This window comes from Manihot esculenta, chromosome 15, assembly GCF_001659605.2.
Source record: "Manihot esculenta cultivar AM560-2 chromosome 15, M.esculenta_v8, whole genome shotgun sequence".
NCBI classification, from domain to species: domain Eukaryota; kingdom Viridiplantae; phylum Streptophyta; class Magnoliopsida; order Malpighiales; family Euphorbiaceae; genus Manihot; species Manihot esculenta.
This window is the reverse complement of record NC_035175.2, coordinates 14830028-14843846: the sequence shown is the minus strand read 5'-3', so window position 1 is coordinate 14843846 and position 13819 is coordinate 14830028. Positions and strand designations below refer to the sequence as shown.

At 35.4% G+C, this 13819-nt stretch overlaps 1 protein-coding gene across 1 annotated transcript; it reads left to right on the top strand.

Moving 5' to 3' along the window:
- Positions 1 to 318: 318 nt before the first annotated feature.
- LOC110601666 (pyruvate kinase isozyme G, chloroplastic) lies at positions 319 to 13352 on the top strand. The gene is made up of 12 exons (XM_021738891.2): positions 319 to 759; positions 1399 to 1680; positions 2238 to 2403; positions 3414 to 3548; positions 3670 to 3780; positions 3888 to 3976; positions 4075 to 4137; positions 4738 to 4913; positions 6388 to 6487; positions 11895 to 12043; positions 12877 to 12985; positions 13070 to 13352. Exons 1-12 carry the CDS (start codon positions 529 to 531, stop codon positions 13181 to 13183), a joined length of 1725 nt encoding a protein of 574 aa, XP_021594583.1. The 5' UTR covers positions 319 to 528; the 3' UTR covers positions 13184 to 13352.
- Positions 13353 to 13819: the final 467 nt, after the last annotated feature.

Sequence of the window (13819 nt, the reverse complement as noted above, 5' to 3'; positions counted from 1 at the left end):
AAAATAATTTTTTTTCCAATTATTTTCTTCCAATATTCTAATTAATAAAAGTTTATTTTCCTCTCTAATTATTATGCTTTTATTTTTCTTTCTCTTAACCGAGCATACTACGAGGAGTAATTAAAATAATCAGGGGTTGATTGTAAATTACTCAAAATAAAATAAGAGAAAAATTTGCCGGCGTACACAGTCCACAAATAAAATATAATAAATGAAACGTGCCATCCCTAATAATCGGGAGGTGCACAGAACCCGCGAGTCCGCGCGTCGTTTTCCAGAAAATAAAACTCAAACTCAAGCAGAGCAGCCAACTGTCCTAACAAACAAAACCCCAGTACCCCACCCGCTCCCTCTCTCTCTCTCGATCTCTCGATCTCTATATATCTCGCCACATAATAAATAAATCAAAACGCATAGCTTTGTCTCTTTCTCTCCGACGACTTGAGGAGAGTTTCTTGTTTCTCTGTGCGTCTTTGTCACTCTCCACGACGAAAACCGCAGCAGAACACAGATACAGAACTTGTGAAAATGGCCACTCTTAACCATATCTCTCCCAGATTGTCCACGAAGGATCCTCGCGCTTTATCTTCATCCAGGAATCTGAGCAATAGTTCTCTTTCCGATTCCACAATTACTCGGACCAGATGTTTCAATCAATTTCAAAAGCGAGTTTGTGATGTTAGATCCATGGCGGTTACCGAGCAGAATCCTCAGAAAGGTTCACTTGCATCTGCAAATGGTTCTTTGACTACTGCTGCTGTGAGTTTGTTTTCTTATGTGTTTTTGCTCTGTTTGCTTGCTAAGAAATTGTGAGAGAAAGAAAATTAATGAAAAAAGGAGTTCTGTTAGACTTTTCATGACCTGAGAATAGTTGAAACGATATGAGGAAATGAGCTTCAATAGTTTTCTTTTAGGAATGTTGTTGGTGCTACTTATTATTTTTTATTCATTGACCTCTTCCGCGAACATGAATCGAATTAATTGAAGACGACCAAGCTTCCTTTTAAGTAATTTCCAGATCAACTCTTGGAATTTCTTGCTCGACTAAGCTTACATTTCATTGTAAGCGAAGGCAACTATAGTTCTATAAACATTAACTGGATTTTTGTTTGCGTCCATAACTTTGTTGTTTACTAGCGGTAAGCGCTCTGGAAGATGCCTCATCAAATTTATTGTCTGGATTGCTGTGTTTTTAATATTAATTGGATTCCATGACTTGACTTGGTGTATAGCTTAGAATTGTATGGTACGGAGGTAGACATCTTTTCTCTCTCAAAAGTGCAAAGTGTTCCCTCTTTTATTTTTTTATTTTTTTTTAATTTTTTATTTTAAAAAAAAATTTTATATAATAGTCGGCCATTGTAGTTTATCTAATTTGTAGACATTCAACTATTCTAGGACAAGCTGAACTCTCCTGTCGAGCTTCTCACTAGAAGTCAGATTCTGGGACGGGAAAACACAAATTCAAATGCCCAAAGAAAAACAAAAATAGTCTGTACGATTGGTCCTTCCACAAGCTCACGTGAAATGATATGGAAACTAGCAGAAGCTGGCATGAATGTCGCTCGCCTAAATATGTCACATGGAGATCATGCATCCCACCAGAAAACTATCGACCTGGTTAAAGAATTTAATGCTCAATCTGATGACAAGGTTATCTCTATAATGCTAGACACCAAGGTACATTCCTTTTTGAGAAGTTCTCAATTAACCCATTTCTTTTATGTCAAATCTACTTGATGATGGTTGTCTGTGAGGTTAGATTTGTGCATGTTTTGAAGTTTGTGAAAGAAGAGACTCAGTTTTATGAATTCTATGTTTTCTGCATCACATTGCAAACCCACTCTTTCATTTTAAAATTTAAATTGTTACTGACTTATGTTTAGGCCTTTTAGATTTTCTTTAATTATTTTTTAATTAATGATTTGACTAGGTTAATGGTGGAACATAATAACACATTGCTACTTTTACTTTAGCATTTACATGTATCACATTTCATTTTGTATTGGCATGCCATTTGCCCGGAAGAGAATAAAGAAAAATGAAAGAAGGTATCGGGTGCATGGCAAATAAGGATATATTTAATAATACTATTACCTAAATCTATTCTTTAACTACTTGGTTAAAATTTTCTTGCCGTTGAAGTTGAACTGTGAATAGTATAACCACTTCTCATATGCTGAGTTTCTTCCTTTTTTTTTTTTTTTTTGGTTTTAAGATACTTTTAATTAATGCAGGGTCCTGAGGTTAGAAGTGGGGATGTACCTCAACCAATTATACTGAAGGAGGGACAGGAATTTAATTTCACTATCAGAAGAGGAGTAAGCACAGAGGACACTGTTAGTGTAAATTATGATGACTTTGTGAATGACGTTGAGGTCGGGGATATACTGTTGGTGGATGGTAAGTATGGATCTTTCACTTTGGCTATGGGGTGATGGTAACTGAATTGGGTTGTATTTGCTACTGTACTATTTGAGTGAACCTGAGGAAGTTTTCTTCTGTACTAAGAAATGTCTGGAATACAAGAGCTTAGGCGGATAACTTGAGACTTGAAACTTTTGGTCCATGTTAATAAGCCCCTCCATCCAACTTACTAGCATAATAGGCCTTTTTGGGTTATATAAATGATATAGAGCTGATCTAGAAATGTGGATTTATAAATTTTCAACATTTAGCGCTTGGGGGATGTTCTTATTGAATGATTTTAGAGTGAAACATTATCATCTTTGATAGAATTTGTCGCCCACATTAATCATCAAAAAGGAAAAGATTGCATTATTAGTTATATCATGGGCACAATGCAGACAGGGCAAGTAATTGTGATCCTTGATTCACATTAAGAGACACTAAAAGGATGCTCATATACAAGAATTCAACTGGAAGTTGTCAACCATTAGGAGTTTTAAGCTTTTTGACCACATATGCTGGTCCACTTAATCTAGTTTGTTAGGCTGCTTTATGCTTGTACCTTACACTATCTAATGGTAGGTTTGCATTGCATTTTTGGTGAAAATCAATAGTATCAGAATTATTAGACTTTACAGTATATGAATGTGAGTTACGGAATTGTGATGATTGATGACATATTTGAATTCATGCAAGTCCAATAATTGTTGATTTCTATGATTAAGATAGATCTACTTGGAGTGGTCCATTTTGTTCCTTCTTGAGATCTGTGTTGTCTGGATTATCATTTATTTGTGCAATTCTTAGGGGTAAGCATACAGGGAATTGGAATTAAAATTGTAACCTTGGTGGCTTGTAACTGTCAAAACATCGAGACAATAAGTTGGCTATATTTTTCTTTCGTCCTTTTATCTAAGAAGATGTTCTGTGTAAATTATTTGATGAAGTCCTAAACTGCCATGTGTTTGCAAGACTTGAGGAGTTATTTTCTTCAACTGCCATAGGTGGAATGATGTCATTAGCTGTGAAGTCAAAGACAAACGATTTGGTTAAATGCACAGTAGTTGATGGTGGAGAACTAAAATCCAGGCGTCATTTAAATGTGCGCGGAAAAAGTGCAAATCTTCCTTCAATTACAGGTTATTATCTCTTTTCAATTCTAGGTGGTATTTATTATAGGTATGAACGTTTATTACGCATTCATTTGCCATCTATTAGTTTCTTAATGAGAAGACTAATCTATATTGTCCTTTTTCACAGATAAAGACTGGGAAGATATCAAGTTCGGGGTGGACAACCAAGTTGATTTCTATGCTGTCTCCTTTGTGAAGGATGCTAAAGTGGTCCATGAATTGAAAGATTATCTCAAAAGTAAAGCATTTTCTTTATTTTACAAGTTCCAAATTTCAGTCTCTTGTGGGCATTCACTTCTTTACTTTTATCTAATCAGTAATCAAGCTCTTGAAATTGTCATGTAGGAAGCAATGCTGACATTCATGTGATTGTAAAAATTGAAAGTGCTGACTCTATACCAAATCTTCATTCAATAATTTCTGCATCAGATGGGGTTAGTTTTAATTGTCCTTTTGCTTATTTGCATGTTTACCTGTTATTTTGTGACATGTCCTCTTGTATTTTAATTTTTTTTTCTTTAAACACCAACAGGCAATGGTTGCTCGTGGAGACCTTGGTGCTGAACTTCCAATTGAGGAAGTTCCTTTGCTGCAGGTAACTGGACTATATGAGGCTTGTCTAACAAGTAATTATGTGTTAGATTTCTTCCTTCTCTTTGATTAGATGGACGAGTTTGGGTATAAGAAGAATTTGTGGGTTCACATCTTAACAAAATATCAAAAAACTGGTTGTTGAATCTAAGCAAAGCTAATTGATATGACTGATTCAAAATAATATTGATTGACAATCAATTCTAAGGTCCTACAGAACAGCAGAGGGATTATTATGAAGTCTGGCTAAATTGCTTTCTATTTCTAGTAAAATCTCCTCTTTATATTGCATTCTTAATTATACTTGGTCAGCCAAATCATTGATGGTGTAACCACTTTTATTAACAATAATATCAACTGGATCCACTTGAATTGAGGTGTCATCTCCTGCCTCTGCCAGTGTCTTCAAACGGCTGTGCCCTTATGCACTGCCAGCAAATGCATCCACAACAAAACTCCTACATCTTATTAATCTCCAGATAATCAACAGCACATGCCTTATCGCTTCATAATTTATGTTCTGGTTTTTTTATTTGCAATTGATTTCATTATTCTGTTAAAATGATGGTTTCTTTTATTGAATTGAGTCTTATTATTCAAACAGGAAGAAATCATTAGAAGGTGTCACAGCATGCAGAAACCAGTGATTGTAGCAACAAACATGCTGGAAAGTATGATTAATCATCCCACACCAACCAGGGCTGAAGTTTCAGACATAGCAATTGCAGTACGTGAAGGTGCTGATGCAGTCATGCTTTCTGGAGAAACTGCCCATGGAAAGTAAGTGAACTGTGAACTTGGCTCATTTACTGATCAATGATCAATAGCTTTCCTATTTATATTTTACAGTACTTGGGTGGACATATAGCGTAAACTGTAACTAAGAGCTGATTTGGAACTTACTTTTTGTGCTAACTGTGTTATATTCTAAAGTCGGTTATCTTTTGTGTAAAAGGAAATACTAATGGAGGCAAGGGCGGAATTGAAGCATTATGTTTTAGTTCCTTCTCTAACCTGGTGGTAATACAGTGTTTGTTAAAGAGTTTAGGCTTCTGAATCTTAGGAAGAAATTTATAGTAGTTTATTTGGTTATTTTGGGTATTTAAAGTATTTAGTTTATTTTTGGTATTTGACTTTGTTGTTATAGTAGGTGCTGTTTGTCATTAGATATTTTGGATTATTGAGAGTCAAATAAGATTAAGAGCATTGTTCTATTATTTATTGTGTTTCTTCATCAATCTGGTATCAAAGCCAACAGTCATAAACAAACTACTAATCTGTAGGTAATAACGTTCAGATATTCAAAAGCAATTTAGCAATTAATTTGGAACTAATGCAATACTCAGCTACCCAATAAATATAAAACATCATTCATCTCGAGTTATTTACCTTGTCAGCGGACAAACTTGCAAGGGAAAAAGGTAAGTGTTAGAAGTTTATCCAGGGAAAAATTCAGATTTAAGACTGGTCATATACACAAACTCCAAATCATAAACTGAAAAAATAAATTTACTATGATAAATATAAAAATGCAGTGTAGTTGTACTTGTAAATACTAATGACAAAATGGTGTATGATATGCATTTCTACAAACACATGCACACATCTATAATTGAAAATTAAATTAAATAATTATTGTTTTCAAAAATACTTTTAGTATTGGTGCAAACATTATTATTGAGGAGCTATCTTATGCATACGATGCATACTTAAACTCTTCTTCTTTGAAGTCCTAAATTTTATTGTGTAGAGCAGTTTTACTTCTAGAATTTATAAGTGACATAGAAAAGAGAAGGAAATGTATCCAGGTCATGAAAACAACAGCATGTTTTTTTTTATTAATTTTTTCTGTTATTTTTTTTAATATTGTGTGCTAGCATGATGCTTTTTTTTGGTTTTTGACTTTATTTTGTTTGGCTGATTAATAAAGATTTAATTACTTACTAACGTATTATTCAGTATCTTTCTCTCTGATTATGAAGCACTAATATGCTGGTTTTCTAAAATAATTATCTCGTAAGAATGAAGAGGCTAGGATGTTATTCTTCTTCAACTTTGAGAACCTTAATAGTCTTCAACCAAGTTTGGTTGGGGCAATGACCCTCCCCTGAACTTGCAAACTTGAGGAGTCTCATGCACTAGAAATGCCCTTTTGGTCATCTTAGATACAACAATTCCTATTTATTAATCCTAATTGTCAATGAATTTATTCGATCTTTCCTTTTTAATTTGGCTATTATAATGATGTGTAAAGGTATCCACTGAAAGCTGTCAAAGTCATGCATTCAGTGGCTCTTAAGACAGAGTCAAGTCTTCCAGTCAACACAACGCCTCCTGCTGATGGTGCCTATAAGGTATGTTTGCTTAAAATGTGAAGAATTTTGGGGAATTTTAGAATATTCTTATATTTCATTCTTAATCTTTACAATTGGTTTACATAACTATTCATACACAAAGAATTATAACTAAGCGGAAGCAAATAATTAAATAATAATTATAGAGATAATTAAGGATCATAATCAAATCAAATCATATCCCTAAAATCAGCAAATAAGTCAACACTTCCTCAAGTTGGTGCAAAGATATCGTATATGCCTAACATGCAAATTAGATTATGGTAGATCTTATTGTTGAGCCCTTTAGTAAACACATCCGCAAGTTGCCCAGTAAAAGTCACATGAACTAAGTTCAAGACACCGTCTGTTAATTTTTCTTTAATGAAGTGCCGATCAATCTTAATGTGCTTCGTTTGGTCATGTTGGACTGGATTTTGTGCTATACTGATAGCAGCTTTGTTGTCACAATACAAAGTTATCTGGTCTCTCGAGCAACCTCAGCTCTTTCAATAACTTCTGTAACCATAGAAGTTTCCACACGCCTTGGGAGCAAAGCCTTGGGCCTTTGCTCTGTATTCTGCTTCAGTACTTGATCGAGCAACAATACTTTGTTTTTTGCTCCTCCAAGTGACAATGTTCTCTCCTACAACTGTGCAGTAGTCAGAGGTGGATCTTCTGTCATCGAGAGATCCTGCTTAATCTATATCTGTAAAAACTTATACTCGAAGGTGACCATATTTGGAGTAAAGAAGCTCTTTTCCTGACGCAGACTTTAGATATCTCAAGATGCGAAGTACAGTCTGCATATAAGTCTCGCGAGAGTCATGCATGAATTGGCCGACTAAGCTAATAGTATAGACTATATCCGGTCGAGTGCGTGAGAGATAAATTAACTTTCCTACCAATTTCTGATACCTTTCAATATCCACGAACTCACTAGTTCCTGCTTGCATCTTGTGATTACTTTCAATGGGACATTCTGCTGGTTTACACCCCAACATACCAGTTTTTTCAAAACATCCATAATGTACTTTCTTTGGGAGATGAAGATTCCTTTTTCTAATCTAACTACCTCAATACCTAGGAAATATTGCAGTTTTCCTAGATCTTTGATTTCAAATTCTTGAGCCAACAACTTTTTTATTTGAGCCATTTCCTCTTTATCTTCACCAGTCACTACTGTATCATTAACATACACAATAAGAAGGGTGATTTTACCCTTGTGATGTTTAATAAATAGAGTGTAATTAACATTGCTCTGTTGGTAACCAAAGGACATCATGACTCTGCTAAACCTGTCAAACCAAGCTCTGAGAGATTATTTTAGTTCATACAAAGCCTTTTTAACCTACACACCTTTTCTTGTGTCTTCTCATCAGCGAACCCAGGAGGAATCTCCATGAACACTTCTTCCTCTAAATTTCCATGGAGGAAAGCATTATTCACATCAAACTGCTGTAAGTCCCAGTCCAAGTTGGCTACACAAGATAACAGGACTCTTATTGAGTTCATTTTTGCAACTGGGACAAACGTCTCTTGATAATTCACTCTAAACCTTTAGGTGAATCCTTTAGCAATGGTTTTAAACCGTTCAATTGTACCATCAGCTTTGTGTTTCACTGTGAACACTCACTTACAACTAACAAGTTACTTCCCAGGTGAGAGAGTGACAAGCTCCCATCTCTTCAATCATTGCTCCCTTCCATTTGGAATCTGCAAGAATTTCCTTCCAATCCTGTGGAATAGATACAAAGGAAATAGACAAGGCAATGCCTCTATAGGAGGGAGACAAGGATTCATAAGAAACAAAGTTAGAAATAGTGTGTTTAGTACAAGACCTGACCCCTTTTCTTTATGCAGTAGGTTTATCTAAGCAATTAAAGAATTCAAGAATCGTGGGTAACTCACCAGAAGAAGATTTTTGACTCTAATTAGACTGCATAGTGGTTTCTTCTGCCTTGTCACTCCTCGAATACCTCCTCAAATCTGGTTTGTCCAAACATCCAATTCTCTCCCTCTGATTGGACATCTTCCCCTGTCTATTAGAACTCAAACTCTCTAACAGAAGCATATCATTCAGAATCACAGAATTCGGGATCACTTCTTCTTGCTCATTATTCTCCCGCTGAAGAGGTGAGTGGGTGGTACTGAAGTAGGGTTCAGTTTCTCGGAAGGTAACATCCATACTGACAAAGTGTTCTCTAGATAGAGGATGATAACACCTATATCCTTTCTATGTAGGAGAATACCCAACAAACACACACTTAAGGGCCTTGGGGTCCAACTTTCCCGCCGTCCTAGTATGGACAAAGTAAATACACCCAAATACTTTTAGTGGAACAATGTATGAATTCTTCCCTTGTAGAACCTCCAAAGGACTCATAAAGTCAAGGGCTTTGACGGCATTCTATTGATAAAATAAGCAGATACAAGGACTGCATCTTTCCTATATGCTTTGGATAGGTTCATGGTGAATATAAGTGATCGAGCTACCTCCAATAGAAGTTTATTTTTTCCTTTCAGCAATACCATTTTGAGCACTAGTATAAAGACAATTGGTCTGGTGTACTATCCCATTATTCTCCAAATAAGTAGAAAAACTATTATCCATGTATTCTCTTCCATTGTCAGTTCTCAAAATTTTCATCTTAGTATCAAATTGGGTACAAATCATCTTATAAAAGGATTGAAAATAAAAAAAGACATCACTTTTAGCTTCAATCAAATATATCTAAGTCATTCGAATGCAACAATCAATAAAGGTGACAAACCATCGATTACCAGATAAGGAGACGGTTTGAGTAGACCCCCAAACATTAGAATGAATAGTTATAAAAGGAATTTAGCTTTTATTATAACTCAAAGGATGGGAGTTTCTAGTGTGCTTAGCATACTCACAAGCATCACAAAATAAAGAACCAAACTGAGTTCTAGCAAACAAACTAGGATAAGGTTTTTCTAAGACAAAAAATGATGGATGCCCTAACCGCTTGTGCCACTGTATTATTTCCTGATTGACATCCTTATTTTCTCCAAAACAGGTTTGAGATATTAGAGAATCTGGATCACTTTCCAACATATATAAGCCATCAGGCAGCCTGCCATTGCCAATCCTCTTCCTTGTGAGAAGATCCTAAATAACACAATGATCAGGAAAGAATTCAATTTTACAGTTAAGAGCATTGATGATAGCACTGATAAATAAAAGGTTGGCAGAAAAATGGAAAACATGAAAGACAGATGATAATTTAATATTGGGTGCGCAAATAACAGAATCTGTTATGGATATGAGAGAAAGAGCCATCAGCAATTATACCACTATTTTTAGTTAGAGAAGGAAAATAATTGAGAAAGCCTTTAGAAGAGCCTGTTATGTGTCTATTCACACCAGAATCAATAATTCATCAATAATTCATGGAACAGTATCAAGAGAGAAAGCATTATCTGACTTTACAAAGTTAGATGTGGCACCAGAGGATGAAGAGGTGTCAATATGAGATAGGGGGCGCTTGAGACTCTGAATTTCATTAGGGGAAAGGAACTCAGCCGCTGTTGTCTCCTTAAAGGGCTCCTCCACAGTTTTTGCTAAATTAGCTAGAGTTCTGGAGGTATCTCATTTCCCCCCACGGCCTCTAGTGGGACAACCATGTAACTTCCAATAAGTCTCCTTGGTATGCCTCGGTTTTTCACAATAGTCACAATGCATGTGATCTTTCTCAGAACTCAGCCTTTTCAAGCGGTGCATTATAAAGCATAGCATGTCGACGACTTTTCTATTGTTGAAGATGGGCGTGGGCCTCTTCTAGAGAATGAATTTTTTTTTCCAACACTTAGACCTGAATTGGATCATATTCGTTATTCAACCCTACAAGAAAATTATAGATATCATTCTCTGAAATTTGACTGCATCTCCACTATAGTTTAACTGGAAGTCCTAATAGTAATCAAGTTCCTGTCATAAGCCACATAACTCAGAATAAAATTGGGAGATAGTCATTTCTCCTTATTACCATGGATCTTATTCTGAATATCATAAATTTGGGCATCATTCTCAATTTTGGAATAAGTTAAGGACAAAGCCTCATATTTTTGCAGCAGTATCAATTAACAAATGGGACTTAGAGATATGAGATTGCATAGAGTTAAGTAACCATGTCATACCAAGACAATTATTCGAGTCCCATTGAGGAAAATCTGGATCACTCTCATCCAATTGCTTCTTATTACCAGTGACATAGCCCTGCAGTCCTCTAGCCTTGATAAACAACAAACAAGGCCTTGACCAAGCAAGATAATTAGTTCTATTAAGTTTTACGAGACTAATTTGCAAGGAATGATTATTAGAGTTTGGAATCGAGACCCTTTTACCTTGTGCCATGGTAAAGACAAATGAACTGTAAAAGAATAGGAATACCTAAGATTGTACACACAAGAGAGCCCAATTGAATCACCAAAAGACCGGATAGCGGCACGGGAATGCCAGAAAGATGGTTAGAATCGTCGTCGGAGTGATCGGAGCGGTGAAGCAGTGTCGAATGATGAAGGGAGGGCGCGTGAGCCTCACGCTCCAGGAAGGGAGGGCACGTGAACCTCACGCATGGGTTTTTTTGGCGTCGGAGTTGGGCAGTTGAGCCGGCGACGGTTCGGCGATTCTCCTGGTGCCCGCGGTGAGAGGTGGGAAGGTTTCTAGATGGGTTAGTACTAAAAAGGTAGATTTAAGATTTTAAAACCCTAAAGAGGAAAAATTGAATTTAAACTCTGAAATATGGAAAATTTTAGAGTATTCTTATATTTCATTTTTAATCTTTACAATTGGTTTACTTGACTATTTATACACAAAGAATTATAACTAAACAAGAAGCAAATAATCAAATAATAATTACAGAGATAATTAAGGATTCTAATCAAATCAAATCATATCAATAGAATCAGCAAATAAGTCAAAAAAATGATAAACATATTTCTTCACAATTAGTGTTATATTATTATTAGGAATATAGTTAAAGCAATAAATTTTTTTACTCTTTTCCTAATATACCCTCTACTCAGTACTCACATTGCTCCATTAAAAGTTAAATAACTCACGTTACTAAAATATTCTTGGAACTAATATGCTTTTTCACTGCATATTAAAATAGTTGCTAATAACAGAAAGTGGCCTATAGTTTAGGATGGATAAAGAAGGAAAGTGAGCATATCTTTTTGTGATGGAGGGATTATTAGTATTATTATTCTTTTATTTTCTAGTTTGGCTGTATAGGTTTTATGTTACATTAATTGTATTTGGATTCGTAATTTTGCATTCGATGAGAACTAGAACAAACAAATTCTGCACATTTGCAACCATTGAAGTGACTTTCTTTTTTACATTCAATCTTTTGTTGTTATTTCAAAGGCTGATTACTTGGTGGACACTATTTTGCAGGGCCATATGAGTCAGATGTTTGCTTTCCATGCCACAATTATGGCCAACACTCTCAATACACCCATCATTGTCTTCACAAGAACAGGATCAATGGCTATACTTCTAAGTCATTATCGACCTTCATCAACAATATTTGCCTTCACAAATGAGTGAGTATCCAAAGCAGTGTGCAATTGTTCTCATTTTTAAACTTGCTTTGAGCTTGTGCAATTAGTAGATGGAAGATTGGGCAATTAAATTTGTTATGCAAATTTTTTGCCTTGGTGGGATTTTGCACGCCATTGCGTTTATGGCCTGTAAATGAATCAAGCCACTTGCGACCTGCTTGAGGCTTGGGTTTTTTGTTTAATTTGAGCTTATTAATACTCATGCATTTAGGCTTGCTAGATGGCTTGTCAATAAGTTCGTGAGCCAGATGGTTTATAGACTTGTCAATCAGGTCGTTTGTTATAATGGCCAACTCATTTGTTATATGTATGTATGTGTAATTATACATATGTTCGTATATATATAATGGGCCTAGCTTTGCAAACGAAAATGCAGCTGAACTTTAGATGAGTCTAGCTCCAGCTTCTAATCTGATCTGGAGTTTAATTAAAATCTAACAAGTTGAGCTTGAGCTCTTCAAAGAACTCAGGTTGGCTTGCTTACACACCTAATTGTATTGTTGTGCTAATACTGAACTGCTGGCAGGCAGTTTTTGTGCATCCATGAAAAGGATTAATTCTTAGATGCCTAGTTATTTATAGTTGTTGTCAATGATATTCTCATTATTATGCTGTCACCATTGGCTTACCATTTCTATGTTCCACTAGAAATGACACATCCACATGCAGACATGCCCTCAGCTTACAAAGTTAGCTTGCTCATATAGTCTGCATAACTGAATACTTTTTGTGGCTGCATGATTGCTGCAGTTTCTGATTATACAAATTTAGAGTTTGCCTTAAAACTTTTCATAATCCATTTTTATGCTTGCCAGAGAGAGGATTAAGCAGAGACTATCAATGTATCGGGGTGTCATGCCAATATATATGCAGTTCTCAAGTGATGCAGAGGAAACCTTCTCTCGAGCAATCACACTATTATTGGTTAGTAAATTTTATCTTATTGTTTTCTTCTTCAACCAGTACTTCGTGAGGTTAAACTTTTCTTGAAAATTTTCCATGCTATAGAACAAAGGTCTCTTGGTGGAAGGAGAGCATGTCACTCTTGTTCAGAGTGGAGCGCAACCAATCTGGCGTCAAGAATCTACTCATCACATTCAAGTTCGCAGGGTCCAGAGCTGATTTGCACCAGTAAAGCTTTTTATGAGACAGATTTTTTTTTTTTGAATTGCAGACAGATTTTTTTTGGGTATCTTATATTTGTATAAAACTAACTAGTTATTGTTTAATAAACAGTTGTGACTTGTTGTTCCAAGTATTAATTTGAAAATTCTGTTAAGTTTGATATCCACGAAGGAGAGTTACTTGTTGGAGATATTTTAATGGGAATTATTCTAGTGACAATGATTCAGATTTTACCATAAAATTTTGCATTTTTTATTTCATGTTGAAGTTTGTTTTCCAATGTCTATCAACTTAAATCCATCTTCTTTGTACTTCCTCCTGTCTTTTTGTACTAGACTTGCTGGTGCTCATAAATGTACTTTTATCACTCAGTTTCGGCGTACAATTTTACTTATTATTAATTAAAGTATGAAGTCATGCTAATACATCCTATCAATCTCTTGCTTGCTTTGCTGATCACTAATTTTTTGTTTTTAGCGTTTGCCTGAATCAGCATTTCACTTCAACCTAATCTTCCACATTATGATTTTCACTACCCAACAGATGCCTGACCTTTAAAGAAAAGAACAGATACATTGTATCAGGTCAGAACAGGATTTCTGTTGTAAAAAAGTCAAATAGTGGTGGGACGAA